Genomic DNA, 19791 nt, shown 5'->3' on the forward strand with positions numbered 1-19791 from the left:
ATAATACTCGAACAATCCTTTACCTGATAATACTTGGAACCTTTGCAACTCGTCAACTGCGATTAGATTGAAATTTGGCTCACTACAATAAAAGAACATGTCAATCCTTCGGAATCAAATTTTGAGCTGCCCAAAGTTGTTTTTTCAATTTTCGAAGAGTTTTTGAAAATGGCAGAAGTATGGTTCATAAAAAGAGATCCCAACCGCCGGAAAATTTTTTGGATTGGATAAAGCTATGCTAAATCGAATGATGAGCATGCAAAAATACAGCACTAGCCAAAATTTTAGGTGTTGAAGTGCTTTGAATTGGTGCTTGAGTTTGTAGTGACTTATTTGTCCCATTACCCGCCATTTCCTCAAAATCGGTTTCTGTTGATTTAAAACCAAATTGTTTTTCCAAAAATGAATTTTCAAAATATGAGTGGGAGCTCTAGAACACCTTGAAACCACTCTCTGTCGACTCAGCCTGTTAAAAATAGAGGACTTAGAAGTGAATTTCAGCTTTCCAATTTCATTGGGTAAAATTTTGTGAAAATTGAAACTTTAAAAAATCTACCGGAGGCTTCAGAACTGCCCCAAATGGTTTGAAACTGTTTTCAATCGATTCTAGAGGTCTGAAATATGAGACATTTTGATTTTTTCGCAAGTCCAGCTCAAATTTGATTTTCAAAAATGCATCAAAAATCGAAAAATGCAACATGTTCTCCAATCGATTGTGACAGTAAAATAATTTCCATCATAATCAATTTGCTCCAGAATTAAATTTTTTTCCTATGCAAATCATAAAATGAAGAGAAAATTTTCAAATCGTTCAACTTCAGTTTGATGGTGTATTTTTGTTTGTTATTCTCTTATAGTATGTACAGGGACGAAACTGCTCGTAAGCATTCTTTTGGAGGGGGGGAGTCAATCAAAAATTTATCGACTAATATGAGGGAAAAAATACCAGTTGTAAGGGTATATGACTTATAAGCAATTTTCGTTTTCATTTTTCAATTTTTAGAAACCTCGAACATGGAATTTTTTATTGTGTAAAATAAAACCAAATTAGTCCGAGCCTAGCAAGGGCAAAAGCTTTTGAAAATTCCTAATTTTATAAGTAAAAGAACAATGTTTTTTTATGGGATAAAACTGATTTTTTTTTGCTCCAAAATTTCAAAATTCGAATAATTTTTTTCAGAAATGTCACTTTTGAAAAAGAAAATCAAAAAAGCCCGAATGAAGTGAGGGCAAAAGCTCTCAAAATTTCTTATTTCGAGAAGTAAAAAACCCTTTTTTTCTATGTGAGGAGTTTATTTTTGAATTCAAACATTTTTTTGAGTTGGAATAAGCTTAATAGATTTTTAGAAAGTTTGATTTTGAGAAAGAAAAATGAGCATGCCTGAGCGAAACGAGTGCTGAAGTTTTTAAAAAGTTATAATTAAAGTATTTACTTACAAGGGAGCTACCCAAGGTCTGACACGCAGATCGCGGCGACTTGTCCACCATAAGTCTTCATATATCGATGGTAGATCGTGGCCAAAAAATTAGCTGCTGAAGCGAACAGGGTGCCGAATGATTTCAATTTTTATACTTTTTTCAGCATATTTTTGCGTATTTTTGTGATTTTTCGATATTCAAACCCCCGTGGTTTCTCCCCCTGTCAACTTCAGCAGCTAAAATTTTGGCTCATAACATATTTTTTTATGCTCTATCCGCCTGTGAAAAAATTGTTTCGATCCGCGTGTCAGACCTTGGGTAGCTCCCTTGTTAGCTAAATTGAGTCGAAAGACATTTCCCCATATTTAGCCAGCTGATAATGAAAAAAAAAGAAAAAATCCAAACCTTTTCTCAATTGAATTAGATCATTGCAATTGACCTGGCAGTGTTGGCGACATCGACCTAGCTTTTCATAGATATCATTGTCGTCTTCACCATCGACTGCGATTCGAAGTTGAGAAGTCATAATCGTAATGATAAAAAGACGTCTGCACGAGGCCAATGAGCGAAATTCGTCCATCGTAAAAAAGTTTTTATGGAGGGTGTTTAAATTTCTTATCTTATTCGGTTATTCGTGAACATAGCTGTTCTGCGTAGGTAGTTGGGTAGAAGTACCTTAACCTATCCAGTAGTTCAGGGGTACATTGGATAGATATTTTTATAAACTTTTCCACCATACGATGGAATCTCTGAGGGTAAAACTAAAATATATATTGTGAAGAGTGTAAAGTGCAGTCTTATCCTAGACAGCCTAAAATCGACCTTCTCAACACATTTTACATTATTTCCTGTTTTCATCATTTAACAGCTCGATTATTTGCGGTACTTTCACGACAGTTTGACTGCCATGTCGCGAGTATTGTCATCGCGCAGATGGAGTTAAATATACTTACGATATAATAATAAGTACTTGTATTTTGACAGGATAGAGTAGCTATTATTTATTAGGAAAGAGAATCTAGCTATATAGCTCTTCCTTTCGTCGCTCATTAAATTCATCTTTTCTTTGGAATACCTACTCGCACCTATTGCTTTATATTGTGGAATATAAGGAGGAAAGGAAATGAAAAAGGCGTGTGCTCGAAGCCTCGAATATTGTGTATAGGGTAGTACGTCATCTCGTCGTCGCTGCTGTCGGAATATTGTACACGATTTTCATATACTACCTTACCTGGGTTTCGAGAATTTGGGTTCCGAGCCGGCGAACAAATCGCGTAATAGGTTGTAAATTTTTTCTTCTTCTTTTTTTTTGTTGAGAAAATACACATTTTTTAATATGTATATACCGGCGTATTGTAGAATGTAGACGCGGATCGATGTTAAACCATAACGCGTATTACGTCTCGTCGCTGCTATCACAGATTCGTTTAGCAGGCTGGATGCTGGAGTTGCAGTGCTCGTGCGTTTACGTTGTTATTAAGTTGTTGCGAATATAGCCGGCCGAGGCTGCGCCGGTTTTTTGCTCTTCGTATTATTATTATTTTTAATTTTATAAATTAAATTTTTTCCAATTATTATTGTTATACTTGCGCGATCGTGCGGTGTTTCGACTGACGTTGTGTGTATGTTTTTATTATTGCAGGCGTTCAACCCGAAGTGAATATTAAAAAGAATCCTATTTATGGTAAAAAAGACGCGGATTTTGTAGAATGCAATAAACAAGAGAAAACTAACGAGAATTCAGCTGTACGAGTAAGAGTAAGTAAGATTTTTGGTTGATTTTAGTAGCGCTTTGCCATATTGATGTGTGAATTTTGGCTTGGTGGGCGTGAGTAGTAGGCTAGAAATGGGCACAGGTGATGGGAAACGGTGGTTTTGAATCGTGGCTCGGGGCCAGGGCAGTTTTTGGACGCTTTCGAGCAGGTGTAGGGTTTTGCCTGAATTTCGCCAAATCTACCTGTCGTATCAAGGTGAAGAGAAAATTGATATACGAGTAATAGTAGGTAAGTAAGGAAAGGCTTCAGTGATTAAAATTTCAATTGTAATTAATTTTTTGATTGTTGGCGAACTTTTGAAAAATTAAATATCGATTAAATTTTCTCATTTGAAGGCTAAAATAATGATTTTTGTGTAAAAATTTTCATCTCTTTCAAAATAGAATTTTTTTAGTAAAAATTATGTAAATTAATTTAGAACCATCTGATATCAACGTGCTGAAACCACATTTTTCTGATTCCAATTGTTCTGAAGCCTTCGTCGAAATTTGGATCTATTTTGGATGCGCCGCAAATATGTTTTATTTTTTCTTATTTTATGTTCTATCGAAAAAAATGATGTTTTCACCGAATTCATTTTTGTCTCAATTTTTTGATAAATCACTCGTGCTTTTTTTTCATTTTTTTGTTTATCAGGAAGATAGAAATATTATGTGGAAGGTGGAGAAGAGACGAGTAATCGAAAAATCGAATTGATATTTAATATCACCCACCTCTTACCAAAACTTTTTTAACCAACGATTTGTTCAATTTTCCACAAAATTTGGGGTCATTGGAAAGTGTGGGTTAACATGAAGTGATCTGCATTTTTTGGACAAAATCAGCAAAGTTTGATATGAAGTTTTGTCCAATGACGTAAGGACTGCAGAAAGATAATAGTAAAAATTTCATCATGCAAAGTGCATTACCCTCCTCACGTCCCTTGCTTCCCCTATAGGGGCTGATGAAATTTCAAAAATTTGCAAAAAAATTTGAAAAAAGGAAAGGTGGGTTTTGAAAAATGAGAAAATAAAATTTCAGAAAAGTTCTTTCTTATTTCAAGAATTTTTTTCATACATTTTTCAATCATTTGTATCTTTTTTTATTTTTTTTGAGACTCGTGTTAGAAAAATATCAAGTTTCTTAATTCGATCTTTCTTCCTTCCCTCTCATTTTTTCCAGTGTTCAAAATTTTAAAATTCTTCAAAAAACAAAAAAAAAATGTTTTTAAATTAATGGTGATTGATTGTATTTGGTCAATTAGTATTTAGAGTTGAAAAAAAAGTTGTGCTGTTTTTCCATGTTTTGAAATGATTTTCAGCCCCTACAAAATCAAGTTGAAGACGATTTTTGAATTTTGGAATAATGATTATTGATTAGTGATGCTGAATTCCTGGAGAAGTGAGAAAACGTCTGATTTTTCTTCTTTAAAATACACTCATCGTCATTTTTTTTGTGAAAAAATTTTCAAACAAGAACAATTTTTTAATTTTGATGCTCGGTAGGTAAATAAATATTCGAGTCAGAGACTCGACATTTTTTCCATGGCTTTTCAACGTTAACTTGGATAATTTTTTTTCAATGAAGTGAGAAAATGTCTGATTTCTTTTCTTTAGAGTAAGCTCGTCAATTTTTTTTTGTGAAAAAGTTTTCAAACATCAGAAATTTTTTAATTTTGATTCCCAGTAAGAAAATGATTATTCGAATCAGAGGAGACTCGACACTTTTTCCATGATTTTTCAACGTCAACTTGCATTTTTTTTAAAGCTCTGTTCTAAGCCTTTGAAAATACTTTTCTCGGGGACCTGTTGAAAAAGAAATAGGTAAAAGTGAAAATTGAAAAAAATATGTAGGTAAATATCAAGTTCATTTACATATGAATTTCTTTGTAAATTTCAAATTTTGAAACTTTTAAAGCTGAAAGCAAGTCTGAGTATAGGTAAAATTGAATTTTAACTTTAGTGTTAAATATCGATATCGATTGACAACAATTTGTTCTGGGTTCTAAAGATTAGTCTAAAATAAGTTGAGTCATTCCACCTCAGCATTAGGAGGAAGAGTAGAAAAGGGAGGAGGTGAAGGTCCAGTCAAAATTGGAATTCAATTTTTTTGTAATCAGCAGTTTTAAAAATATGGTGAGGGATGCTTCAATCAATTTTTTATTCATTTTTGAAAAATTGGTCAAAATTGTGGATCTTTAGTAGGTGTTTCTTCTTCCTATCTCCGGAATTCAGATGGGAAGGGGAGGGTTCCTAGGTTGATGTTAGGGGTAAGAGCTATAGGAATTAGGTAGTTACAAAAATTTTGTTAGAAAAGCACTTCCTACAATTTTTCAATGTTTAGAAATTCGGCAAGGATCCAAAATTCATTCAAAGCAGCTGAAATTTTGTTCAGAAGCGCTCATGGCTGTACCAGGTACCTATAATCTTAGGTCTATTGAAAACTCGACGTTTATTGAAATCGAAATCAGTGCAAGAAATGTCTACACTTCACAGATTTGTTCACTTCATTTTGACCAGATTTAGTAAAAAAAAAAAAAAAAAAAAAACATTGTTTCCATTTACAAATTTGGTGACTTCATTTTCATCAGTTTTTGAAGAAAAAAAAATCATCCCAAAAAGAATCTCTAAAATTACGGGTTTTATTTTATTCTTGATTCACCTAGGTATAACATCTTCATGTTCATGATTAAGTTATTGTTCAAGTTGTAGCCGGTTTCTGTATAGTTAGAAAGACTGTATTTTCGATGGCAGATTCTTCTTAGGTCATTTCCAAAACAATTCATCTCTCATTTTCTATCTTTTCTACAAAATGAAGTGATTTCAAGTACCTACCTAGTTTTGCCTTTAATAAAAATTAAACTGTGGTTGGAATACATTTTATTCTCTCAAACTTTGGCTACACAATCATTTCCAGACATCGGCTCAAAGTTTAAGGAGGTCATTGATCCTGGATATTTGAATTCTCAGAGTTGTATCAATCCTACCGCAGAAATGAACTCAGATTCGTGATCAGCGTCCTCAAAAACCATACAATCGATATACATGAAGATAGGGGTGTCAATATATCGAATGACTCCTCCCCTTCCCCCACCCCAACTCTCTACTGCTCAAAATATAGCATCACAATGCTCACACGTTAACTTATGAAAACAAATTTTGAATTTCTGATGTTTTTCATGATTTATCTGCTTGTCTCGTGTTTTTATCAGCGAAATTCGTCGTTAATCTGACTTTATCTGAGTTGAAGGGGAGAGGGAAGTGGAGCCGTGGAGGGGGGTGAATGATAAAAAATCGTCATGTATATCGATTTCAAGGTTTTCGACGACGTAGATTACGAATCCGGGGGTATTTTTTCGATTACTCGACTATATATGGAGATACGCCATCGTTCGGTGAGAAAAAAATGAGTCATGATGCAAATGAACTTTGTAATTGGCGGCTGATTTATTCAAACGAGGCTATAATGTAAAATGTATGTCCTTTGGAAAAGCATGGTTAGATATAAATAGACTGGATGATAAGTTTTGGTTTAATGATGACGCGAGTATAATGGCAGTTTCGCTTCTAGGCGGTTAATGGCAATGGTAACGGTGTATAATGGAAATTAAACAGTCTGCGTCATTGTTACTCGTATACCTATAGCATTGTCGTAGGCATACGGATTGAATAACGGTAACGTTATGACAGCGGTAAATCGATACGATACACACGAAGGCAAATTGATGAAAAATTTCTGTGCAGGGTATCGGATATTATTACTATCTATTAGATTCGAATGCGGTGTAGAACAAGGTGTTTTATGTTGAGAAATCACGTCTATATAGGCCTACTCGTAACATATGTTTTAAAAAAGAACCTGTACAAGTGATCGAGCTGGACTTTTGATTGGGAAAGTTGCGATATAAACCGTCCGGGAGAGTGGAAGAGGAAGTCTGATTGATGCAACCTTTGCGCGAAGTGAGACGGGTGGGAGGCTACTTAGCTCGACTTTTTTTCACACCCCATATAACGACGCTTTAGGTTGGAGGAATCGAAGTAGAGATGAACCGAAATAAGTGAAACCTTTCTTTTCTTTTTCTTTTTTTTTTTCACTTCGTAATCACATTAAAGAATGCCGAAGGAATCGTCTTCGTATCCAGGATTATATGTACCTACCCACGACGACGATATATGAATATATAGATCTACCTAAACAAGCTTTAACACGACCAAGAAGACAAGGGTGTAGTGTTCGGGGGCTTCATAACAGTTGTATTTTTTTTTCAGTCGGCTCGAAACGATAAACGCGACTACGCTCCGTCGCGTCGAAGCAAATCCGAAGGTCCTCCTGGTGCGAGGTATCGTACAGCCTATGGATCGCCGTCTCCTGATTTCGTCGACGATTTCGACACCGATTACGTGGTAGGCGGAAAATACTATACGCTTTGCATTGATTTGTGGAGCAACGGAAGGTAGATTTCCGTTTTGGAAAAAAAAAATACCTACCTACGAGAAAATAAAAATCGTGGCGATGCTTTCGAAGCACCATTGAGCTTAATAACGCTGCTTTTTAAGCTTGTACTGTAAAAAAAAAAAAAGATTTACCAAATACATACCTTGCGCGCATAAAACCTGGATACATTTTGTATATTTTACATAAATATATTATACATAGAATCATCCTCGCGTAAACGCTTCAATAATAATAACGTAATATTTTGCCGATGTGTACAGGCACAGGCAGCTGTTTTTCAAACGGCAATGGCCAAATAATCGGCTATAAGGACGTTCAACTTGATTCGGTTCATTTATTTTTCGATTCCTAAGCGCGCAATCCTGTTTGATTAATTGGTACCTACTCTAGAACGCGAATGCGTCTCTGTATGTATAGAGCTTTCTTTTTAGACTCGCTTGCATATATACGTACCTAGGATTATCGACGAATAAATACTATTTTAATAAATTGAATAAACGTACCCCCCTCCCCCTTACCTATATATCCTGCCCTGTTGTTCCCCTGTTATTATTCGGTAGTATCGATCGTAAAGGTTGAGGTACTTGTACTAGAGTAGAGCTACGTTATTGAATGTACATTTTTTTGTGTATTATTCCTCTCTGCTTTCCCATTCCTATTGTACGATATTCTTGGTACAGGGCTGATAGCGAAAAGTATGGGAAAAGATTTTGGCAAGGTGAAATTTGGTGTAAATATACTTGGTGCTTGAACTTACTAAAAGAGTCGAGGTACATAGGTACTAGGTAGGTAGTGGGTACTACACAAATTGAAGAACGAACTCACCTCCTTTTTTTCAAAGTTCTGAATTAACAGTTGCTTTTGTTTCTTTTAAATTTCATGGATTTTTTTCTGCTGAAAAATGAGAGGAATCCCAACTGGCAAGAACATTTTTCAAACCGGATTAAGCTGAGTTGTAAAATCATGCGAAGTACATCAACAGTCAAAATTTCAGAGGCAAAGGTGCCTTTTTCGACTTTTGGTGAATTTAAAAAAATCAAATTTGGGCCAAAATGGGAAAAAAACAAAGTTTTGTCGAAATAATCTAAAAGGGTGAAACTTGGGTCTGTATCCTATTTTCGACCTCCTGCCCGAATTTGTTGTAAACTGTTTCGAGCTATTTTGAGCAATTCTGGGGCACCCGGTAGATTTTAGGAAGTTGAAATTTCAATATTGGAATGCTAAAATTTACAGTGTACCTTATTTTGCAAAGTTGAAATTTTTCTCCTCCCACCCTCACCCCCAAAGTTGTTGCCACGGGTGAGAAAATAATTCCCCTCCCCCTCTCAATTGCAAAAAAATCAAAAAAAAGTTCAATTCATGAAAATTCTTTGTTTCTGCGTCTGAATTTTTTAAAAATAATCTCCTATTCAGGAAAAAACTTTCCCCAATCCTTCAGACCATATGGCCTGCTAGTAAGGAGGCCCTCAAAGGTTAAAAAAATCACAAAAAATGAAAATAAATCAAAATCAGGGAAAATTTTTTGAAAATATCTCATTTCCACATTAGAATTGTTCAACATAACCCTTTTTCCAAAAAAAATCGTTGTTGGACCCCCAAATGATGTTGGCTGTCTTGTTTGGAGCCCCCACCCCCAAATTTGGGAAAATTAAAACAATTTGAAAAATTGATGTCTGTAAAAAAATTTTTGAAAATTTTTCATTTATGTGCAGGATCTTTCTAAATAAGCACTTTTTCAAGAAAAACCTTCCCCTGATCTCCCAAATCTTGTTAGTTTCCTACATACAAAAAATAAAGCCCCCGCTCCCCAAAGTCGAAAAAAATCAACAAAAAAATGATCAATTCATACCTGTACAAATTTTATGAAAATGTTTAATTTCTGAGCAGAGTAGTTACTTTTTAGATGATCACTTTTTCAAGAAAAACACCCTCTGGTCCTCCAAAATGATGTTGGTCTTGGTCCCCTTGTACATATGAACCCCCCAAATTGAAAAATATTGAAAAAAATGAAAAATTGATTATTTGTATTATTTGAAAATTTTTCACCTCTGAGCAGAACACTTCTTCATGTACAAATATGTACAATTCTTTTTTCAAGAAAACCCCTTTCCTCAATCCTCCCAGTCCCAACAATGCTGACCATCTATGTAGAGACTTCCAAAGTTGAAAAAATGAAAATAATGGAAGTAAAGTCTCCTCTGCGAAGAAAGTTTCAAGTCATGGATATTATGTTTTTTGCTTCGAACCTAAAAATGAAATGCCATTGATAGGGATTCTAAACGATTTTTTTCAAGTTTTCAAAAGTCTTACATTACAAGAGGTTAGAACGTCTCGTCAGTAAGTCTTCTGTGAAAATTTGACATGATTTTATTTCAAGCTCTTGAAAATTTAAAACGTCCTGTCAGAAAATGGTCATTTTTCTACAAGTTTTTAAAAGACTGACACGGCCCAAAATTATCTAAAACCTTCTTCAGTCATCTCAGCATGTCAGAAATAAAGTAAAAAGTGAATTTAAGATTTTCTGTGTCAAACATGTACGTTTATACGGTGAATTGATTGGACAGATTTTAGGGCGCGTTTTCGAAAACTGGAATCCCCAAAATATGGCTGGAAGCTTCAGAATGCTTTGAAACGTCCTCTAATAGATTCAGAACGTTGAAATTAGAGTTTAAAGTCAATTTTAGCTTTTCAATTTTATTCTAGATGAAATTCTGTGCACATTTCAGCTTTTGAAAATCTGCTGGAAGCTCCATAACTGTTCGAAATGTTTAAACCCGTTTCCAATCGATTTTGATAATCAAATATATGTAAAAGTTTCATACCAAATTTCAGCTTTCTAGGTCAATTTTGGAAAATTTTTGATTTTTTTTTCATTTTTGGCCCAAATTTAATTTTTGAAAATTCTTACTAAAAATCAAAAAATGCACTTTGACGACTGAGATTTTACCTGGTGACGTATTTTTTCACAATTATTCGATTTAGCTTCATTCTGCCAGTTGGGATGCAAAAAGGTGTCTTTTCCAAATCAACTGCTCACAAAGTGGTGGAAGGGGGAAAGGAGGTCAAATTACATATTTCAAACATCATCAATTTCGAATTTTACCAATTAATTACCTAGCAAACTTTTGTTGGGTGTTTTACGAAGCTGGGATCGAAGGGAGGGGGACTTGAGCTGACTTTCATCTTGAAAGTTCCAAAAATGTTGAAAAAATTGGGTTCATGTGAACACTTTTTACGAAGCCCGTGTCAAGAAATTTTCAAAAATTGAGGGATCCATAAACCTTCCATCTAACTGTGGAGCAAAAACAATCAATACGGTGGCAAAATGGAGAAAATGGTGATTTTCAACATTTTATGGAACATCCATACCCCTCCCCACATCCCCGGATCTATTCCGAAACCTTCCGCTCGGTGAAAAATATGAATAATTCAAAATTGCTGGTCAAGAAACACACGTGAAGCGTCCACATAAAAGTCTCCTCAATTTTGAATCAATTCGTTAAATAAGTCGAGAATAAGCTATAACTCGATTTTGAGTTATCCAAATCAATTTCGGGGCTTTCCGAAAAAATTTGAAAATTTTGGAAAAATCTAAAATGGTGCTGGGGGCTTCAGAATGTCTGAAAATTATTGAATTTGGTGTGGATAAGTCAACATCAGCTTCAGAAATTATTTCCATCATTTTTACTGAATACTACGTTTAAAGAAGAAAAAAAATATGAAATTTGGAAAATCGTTTTCTTTGAATTTTCAAAAAATAAAAATTTGCCAAAAGTGAAATATTAATTTGGGCAGTTGAAATTTTGGTTAGGAGGGTTTCAGATTATTATCTTTCCAAAACTTCTCTTGTTAAAGAGGAGGGGACGTGAAATGAGAGAAAATTCAATAACATAGAGAAAGCCAAAATTCTATGAAATTTTTCATCAAGTTTGATTGGCACCAAATTTCAAACACTTTGCTGGAATTATTTTCCCATACCTTGGACTACCTCTGATTAAAGCCCCTTTTTTACTTACCATTGCTGAATAATATTTACATTGGTACGAGTATCTTCATTTTTAATAATCTATACGAATTTTGTGTCTGCTTTTGCATTACAGTTAATTAGTAACTACCCGGAAGATTATGATACAGACACGGCGGGCATACCAGTAAAGGGTGTTCGAGGGAACACCGAATACAGGCTGCAGTTCGCCTGGCCTAGATCCAATAAAAATGAACCGCAAGAAGAGCTGAAAGCGGCTGGTAGCGTTACCAGGAGATCGGCGTTTATGGCACCGGTCACCAGTGGACACGAACGTCCTCCTGTACCTGTACATAAGAAACGATTTTTAGATACCGATAAAAAAGACGGTATGTGGACACGATAACCTGGTAACATTGTACCGGTTGCATGACTTACTATTAATAACTTTTTTTCCCTATTTTCGTTTACGATTAATTTATTAAATATTTATACTCCCTGTATATACTCGTATGTACCTACGTAAGGAGTTCAATTGTTGTAATAACGATGATGTTGATATTTAGCACGCGACAGATTTAACGAGCCGAGTAAATGAGGTCGCCTTTTATAATGTTACAGGAGCTGCTGAACTCGAACCGTTGGTAGATCATAATGGCGAATGTGATAACGATGAGAAACGCGAGAAGAATCAAAACAACGATAGGTACAATAATCTTAGCACCTATTTACCTACTCTCGTTAGTCATCACGATCGATGTGTTCAATTTTGAAATGAATATTCGCATTATTGCTTTGTTACAGACTCGAATTTTATAGCGAATATAAGAAGAAATTTAGACCATTTTCGCAGTACGATTACATCGCTGGAAAATTCCTAGCGCGAGATAATAGTGTCACGCCGGCTTCGAGTCTGACTACGGCCTCGTGGTATTCTGAAGTTGTAGAGTTAAGGAAAAAAGCCGGAGAGTACAAGGTATTTTCACTCTTGCTACCTACACATGTACCATTCCATCAATGACGAATCTATGTAGGTACCTACTTATTAACCAATGTGTATTGATACGTATGTGTAGCATCGTGGCTGGGGCACCGAATTGGTTCCGCAACACTTGGCCGAAGTGTACAATAAACAGATCGCCTTATGGGAACATGTTAGTCGTCGTAGCTCGCTTTCTGCTCTAACTTTAGCAACAACCACGCAGAAACCTAGGTAAAAAAAGATAAATATGTACCTACCTCTATGATTAAAAGAAAGCCCACTAGAATTTAGAAAAGTAGTCTAATTTTACGTTAAATTTACAGAGCTCTTACAAAGGAAGAAAAGGGTAAAGAAAATTCCAGGAAACTCGCACCTCATAGATTACGTGATGTCTCCAGGCAAACATCCGTCGATAGATCGGCATCAGTTGCTCGTAAAAAGGTTGGTTTTTCAGTTTTTACCTGATTATTTTATGACTGAACAGGTTCGAGCCTCAGAATGCAATGCGTCGAGAGGTGATTGGCAATTTCGTAAATATTCGATGTATTTACCAGTAGGTAACTTACGTAGATAATCCATCTGAATTCTGAAATATGTACAGTAATAAAATTTATTGAAAACAATTGTGATTCACTGCCTACCTTTTAGAAAAAAATCTTCAACTTTCAAAAAAAAATCATTACCTTTCAAAATATTTTTAAACTCCCCCCTCCCCTCAATTTTTTCATTTTTTGTTTGTTTTTTTTTTGGTTTTGACTTTCTAATTTTTCAAACAAAATTAAAAATAAACACCAGTGCTACTATTTACCTATTTTTCACTACATTTCACAACCGACTTTCAAAATCACTACCTTTTCACTTGATGATTAGGTACAGTAATTTACAGTAAATATGGCAATTGACAATTTTATAGTAAGGTACTAAGATGCTTAACTAATTACTTACTGTAATTTTAATTTTAGTAAACTGCTGTTTTTTTGAGTGAATTACTATGATTTTTGATAATGACCAAAATTACCGATAAATTGCTGTAATTTTCGCTATCTGTGATTTTTAACCAATTTTTGGTAAATTTTTATGACTGTTGGTAAATTACCATTTGTTTTGGTATATGTATTAGGTACTTACACTAATTTTTTGTAAATTCTAAATTACCACAATTTTTAATGAGTCATCTTATTTGTAATTTTTGAAAAATTTTCTTAATTTGTGGTAAACTACCGTAATTTGTGATAAATCACCGTAATTTTTGGTGAATTACCGTAATTTTTGTTAAATTACCGTAATTTTTGTTGAATTACCGTAATTTTTGTTGAATTACCGTAATTTTTGTTGAATTACCGTAATTTTTGTTAAATTACCGTAATTTTTGTTAAATTACCGTAATTTTTGGTAAATTACCGTAATTTTTGGTAAATTACCGTAATTTTTAGTAAATTACCGCATTTCTTGACAAAAATGTTTTCAGCATGTTTACAAATTACAACACGCTCAAAACAAATTAAAAACAATGTTACAAACAAACTAACAAACAAAATTTTAAACAGTGTTTTTTTAATTGTTAGATTTTCATTTTTCTTTCTGTACTTTTTTTTAAGACAAATTTTGTGTTTTGATTTCAATTTTTCAATATTTCTTGAGTCTTATAGCTACCATTTAATGACGTCACATCTTAAAAATTGATGACTGGATGTTGCTGGATGACGGATATTTGAAAAACTGAATCCAAAACAAATTAATTTGTGTTTAAAAATACATTTTAATTTTTAAACACATACCTAGACAGTTTTTAAACAAGAAAAAAAAACTTGAACAAAAACAAGTTTGTTAGTTTTTTTTAACACGTTTTTGAAAAACCCTGAAAAAAACTAAAATTACAAAATCGGATTTTTTTTTGTTTTTAGTTTTCTTCTGTTTCTTTCTGTTCTCTTCATAGTTCATTTTTTCGGATCTTCGTTTTTGTTCTTGATTCTGTTTTTTTAGTGTTATGTTTCTGTTTGCTTCGGATTTTTGTTCTTCCTCAAACATTTTTTTTTCTTTTTCTGGTTCCTCATTCTTGACCAAATTTTTGTAATTTCTTGTAAACTACTTCAAGTTTTGGTAAATTACCCAAATGTTTAATAAATTACCAAAATTTTTGGTATACCTCCGATTTTTTGATAAATTACAGTATTTTTTGGTTTATCATAATCACATAATGTTTTGTAAATTGCTGTAATTTTAGATAAATTACCGTAATTTTTGGTAAATTACCGTAATTTTTGGTATATTACCGTAATTTTTGATATATTACCGTAATTTTTGGTGTATTACCGTAACTTTTGGTAAATTACCGTAATTTTAGACGAATTACCATAATTTTGGGTAATTACCGTAATTTGAAGTAATTACTGTAATTTTAGGTAATTACCGTTACTTTTGGTAAATTACTGTAGTTTTTGGTAAATTGTCGTCATTTTTAGTTGATTACTATTGCTTATTGGAATTTGAAATAAGTATCGTAATTCAACTAAGTACATAATTATTCAAGTTAAGTGGAAGCTACGTTTTATGATGTAATTGAGACTCTGTTTCAACTTGATTGCACATTTTATTATACATATTTTCTATTCGAACGTTCTGATTCGTTCCACCACTTCCACGTGTACTCATTTCAGTCATTTGACCAATTTTTTCATTACAGACTGAGAAAAATGAAGAAATCAAACGACATTCAGCCAAGTTACACAAAGAAGGCGCATCGAAAAGCGCCGAAAGACCAGCATCAAGCGCCGGAACACCTACTTCAACGTCCACATCGTTAGGTAAATGTTTCTCTTTCTTCCGTCAATTGTCATGTCCATTTGGACGATTTTCGCTTCATCTTTTATCTTACGCTGGTGCTAAATGCTCCGTACATGTACGTATTTGTAAAAGAGACGAATATTTATCGAGTACATTTACGTAATTGACAGGACGGTCTCATCCTGTCGGTGGCTCGCCTAAAAAATTCGCCTCGTCCGGTCCAGCTTCGGCAAGCTCGCCGAAGAAAAGTGTCGTGGGACAGACAGAGTCAAGGGCTAGACCGAGTAAGCATAGCTATTTTTCTATTCATACCTATATTACTTTTTTCTTGTTTCGATTTTTTATTGTGCTTCGCTTCGGCTTCGAGTGTGACCTAATTTTTTACTCGGATAATTTAATAGCGCCTGAAATCATCATCATGCTATATAGTTTTCCCCCTTTTTTTACTTATACAACATCTATATCATATACCCTATAACAACATATTATATTACATATATAGCGTGTTTCGTATTTTTACTTAAACCACGTGTTGAATAGCTTGGTATATTCATTTTTTTACTTACGAGTAAAAAAATATAGAATGCGGGCAGGCGGCATCAATACGTCGCGAATTTTGACGAATGATCGTCGATCACGATAGAGAATTCGTATGATATTGTAATCTGGGTCTAGGCGTATGCCGCCTGCTGAAAAAACGATATTATTTACCTATATAACCTACCTATATAAACTTATAGCTTTTACAAGGCGTTTAATTTAAAATACCTACCATTACATCTATTTAGCTATTCGTCCTATACGCTTTTTAAAATCCTTCCTTCGTTCATCTGGACTATTTTGGCTTTGTTTTTTGTTGACATTTTAATGTTTGTGTAGCAACATTAGCAACTAACGCCCAATCCCGCATTAAACGTGATACGAGCGCTTCAGCTAAAAAGAATAGAGAGTTGCTTAAACATAAGTACTCTCCGGCATCTGTGAAAATAATCGATCCGACTGGCGATAAGAAAGACGCCGGCAAATCAGCCGCCGCCGATCGAGCTAGTAAGTATATTTAGGATATGCGTAGCGTACGGTGATACTTTCTTTGTGTAAGGAGTGCTTTCGGGTGTATAAATTTTGATCGGGAGATTTTCGTAGAAACCGAAGAGGATGACGGGACGACGCAGACGGCCAGCAAAGATGCCGAAGATACGATCGAAGTCGAACGAATTGTAAAGTCGCCCCCGGAACCGACTCGGGTCAAGTCGCCCGAACAAATGATGGTCAAGTCGCCCGAACCAGTAAATTGGACTGTGCCTTTGGATACCGGAAAAACCTTCACGGTGACGCAGAACATTCACGACGGTGAGTAATGAATGGCTGAGCTTGATTTAGGAATTGATTTTGGAGTAGGTCTTATTGATATGTGTTTCTATTTCGTAGGCGATTTGTATCATCACAGACCCCCAAGTGAGGCGAGAATTTTGAGTACGTTACATCACGGACCTCATTCATTAGACAGCCAGAATATAACGAGTAGGTATATAAAGCTTTTTTGATAACCATCGTTGGTATTTTTATAATCGTGTTAAACTTTCTGCAAAAATGTCAAAAATGAAATTACGAATAGGGTGAGAAAATTGATAATGATGGCTATGTTTGTTTTGTCGATTCGATGACTCCATCGCCGATATAATCGCTTGTAAAATATTTTATTCATTTAACGAGGTACAAATATTGATTTTTTTGGTCATTGGCACGTTTTTAGGTTATTTATAATTCGAGTGTGTCTATTTTGAAATTGTTTTCACGGCGTCGCCATTGACCACTGACCTGTAATATGTTTTAATAGGGTAGATCGCCATATTTATCGAAAAAAAAAGGTTGACGTATTTTGACTAAATTCAGCAGACACCTTCATTCTGAGTTGAAAATTGTCCACAAAAAATTTCAGATCTGGAGGTTATTCTGGAGGGGAGATTTGAGCCCACAAAGAGGTGTTTATTTTGCTCCTGTCGTTACACAACTTGTGTTGGGGAAAATAGCTTAGTCTCAAATGAAGGTATTTCAGATTCTGAGTCGATCTATGCTATTGCTTTCAAAATCCAAGACCACTTTTGGGGGCTACTGAACGGTTGAGAATTTGCAAATCGTTTATTTTTGGATAAATTCGTATTTTGAAGATTTTTTCTTGGCAAAATGTTTCACATTAATCATGTCAAAATATTGAAAGATGTCATTCCTAAAACTGAGGGAATGTTTTGAAACGCAGTGATGCCAATTTTTTAAATAATTTTTGGCGGCTTCAAAAAATAAAAAAAAAATTTCAAGTTCTTGGCTATTTTTTTTTGATTTTATGAAATTATAGAAATGATGACCAAAAAATTGGCACCACTGAGTTTCAAAACATTTCCTTAGTTTCAGGAATGATATCCTTCAATATTTTCACTTGATTAATATCTACGAAATATTTGCCAAAAAAAAATTGTTGTGTAACAACAGGAGCAAAAAACCACAATTTTTTCAAAAATGGCTCCTCTTAATTGACTCTTTGGAGACACAAATCTGCTCTTCAGGGGCATATGCCCCCGGAACTAAAATTTTTTGTGCGTAACTTTCTACTCAAAATGAAGGTGTTTGCTGAATTTGGCCAATACCCGCCAACTTTTGCTTTGGCGAATGGCGATCCACCATGAAATTTCATCAGATATTTCTTCTAGTACTTCAAAAGGCTGATTTGCTGACTCCAATAAGATTTTTCGTGCTAATTACGAGAAAAATTATTCAAAAAATGCCACCCTGTCAAAATTTTTTAGAAAGCCAATTTTTTAAACGAAAATTTTTTTCTTTTCACTTGTTAAAAAGTACTTCCTGGGCCAACCAAGTATTGAGAAATTTTTTATTAATTTTATAAACTAGTTTTGTTTTCTGAAAATGTGAGTTCCAAACATAGATGAATTTTTTGAAAATTGAGGCATTTCGTCATTACCTTTGATTATTGTGTGATCTCTCAAATTAAAAAAAAATATTATTTTCAATTTTTTTTTGAAATTTTTCATGAAATATTTATTCTAAATCTAAACAACAGCATCATTTTTCTAATTTTAATGTTTCCAAGTTCTCGCATTTTCTTTTTTTTTTTTTTTTTTTTTTTTTTAAAGACAAACGAAATGCTATAAGTAAATTTATTTATATGTATGATAAATTATTATTTTGAGACAATTTTATTTCTGTTTTTTTCTTTTTAAATCAACTGTTGTTGATTTTTTAATAAATATTTATCACCTTTTTGAAAAATTTTCGGAAATTGGAAAAAATTGTCAGCTATTCACTTTATTATGTAATTTGTTCGAACAATTTTTACGATTTTGTTTTTATTTGCTCGCTTGTGTTTTCGTGGAAAAAAATATTTGAAATAAGACTAAACGTTATTTTTCAAGTATTTAAAAATTTTGGATTGGACAATTTTGAATTTTTTTAGGGTTTGAAAATGTGCTGTAAAATATGTTTCTTTTCATTTCTCAAGATTTTTCGGTTTTTCCATTTTTTTTAATTTTTAGGTAACCTTAAAAGAGATACATACATACCTACTTTTATATTTTAGACGAGGAGATAAACCATCATTTTTTAATTTGAAAAACAAAATTGTTGTCACTTCCTGCCAGTACACTTTTTTTGGTATTTTTAAATTTTTTTGAACTAAAAAAAAATCACTCAAATCGTTTCCGCATTTTTTTAAAAAATAATTTTTTCTACTTTTCGAAGGTGATTTCCAGACTTTGTGGGATGATTTCACTTACCTACTTTTTATTTTTTACTAGCGGAAGGACAGCTTAAATTGTGGTAATATTTTCAAAATAGTGATCAGAAACCTTAAATTAGTGAAAAGTCTCCCTTAAATTCGTGATAATGACCTCAATAAGCATAAATACTCTTCATTTCACAAGAAATCAATAATCATCTCAAAAAATAAAATTCCTGGTGAGAAATATGATGGTTTTGGTCCAAAAATGCCCCCCTTTAGTCACAGTCGTCGTTTGGGTTGCATATCTTTACCATAGTGCGGGGCAAAACCCAATACGGTGTACGACGACGAAGGATGGATTATTATGTATTACCTACTAAATTAATCTTCGCTGATTGCAAATACGCCATCCATGTTACTCAATATCGCATCTTCAACATTAAAACTCCAAACTTCATCCCAAAAATATCAATATTTGAAAAACTTTCGTATTTTTAATAGCTGAAACCAATAGCAGAAAATATGAATCCTCCACGTCCAAAAACCTAGCCAACGACCTTTCGTACCCCTTCAAGTGTGCCTTTTGATTCTATACATATAATCAAAGAGTTTGTCCTAAAGCTCCGAATTTGTTTTTTTATTTTTTTTTTATTTCGATGTCGTAAATAATTCTATCGTCAATTTTTCGATGAGAATGGCGAGG

At 33.8% G+C, this 19791-nt stretch overlaps 1 protein-coding gene across 8 annotated transcripts in view; it reads left to right on the plus strand.

Annotated features, from left to right (window-relative positions):
* LOC135845880 (nuclear protein MDM1) overlaps positions 1-19791 on the plus strand; it is a 73643-nt gene that overhangs the window by 51673 nt on the left and 2179 nt on the right. For 3 of the 8 annotated variants that reach the window (XM_065364729.1, XM_065364730.1, XM_065364734.1), the window contains 12 exons: positions 3062-3177; positions 7442-7576; positions 11729-11981; positions 12214-12298; positions 12397-12568; positions 12669-12805; positions 12898-13015; positions 15258-15378; positions 15529-15642; positions 16238-16405; positions 16502-16708; positions 16787-16879. In XM_065364729.1, coding sequence (XP_065220801.1) covers positions 3062-3177; positions 7442-7576; positions 11729-11981; positions 12214-12298; positions 12397-12568; positions 12669-12805; positions 12898-13015; positions 15258-15378; positions 15529-15642; positions 16238-16405; positions 16502-16708; positions 16787-16879 — 1719 coding nt within the window. Of the gene's footprint in view, positions 1-3061; positions 3178-7441; positions 7577-11728; positions 11982-12213; positions 12299-12396; positions 12569-12668; positions 12806-12897; positions 13016-15257; positions 15379-15528; positions 15643-16237; positions 16406-16501; positions 16709-16786; positions 16884-19791 lie in introns of all 8 variants that reach the window. The other 5 variants (XM_065364731.1, XM_065364733.1, XM_065364735.1 and 2 more) reach the window with 3 other exon arrangements.

Source organism: Planococcus citri, chromosome 4 (assembly GCF_950023065.1).
Source record: "Planococcus citri chromosome 4, ihPlaCitr1.1, whole genome shotgun sequence".
Classification (NCBI taxonomy): domain Eukaryota; kingdom Metazoa; phylum Arthropoda; class Insecta; order Hemiptera; family Pseudococcidae; genus Planococcus; species Planococcus citri.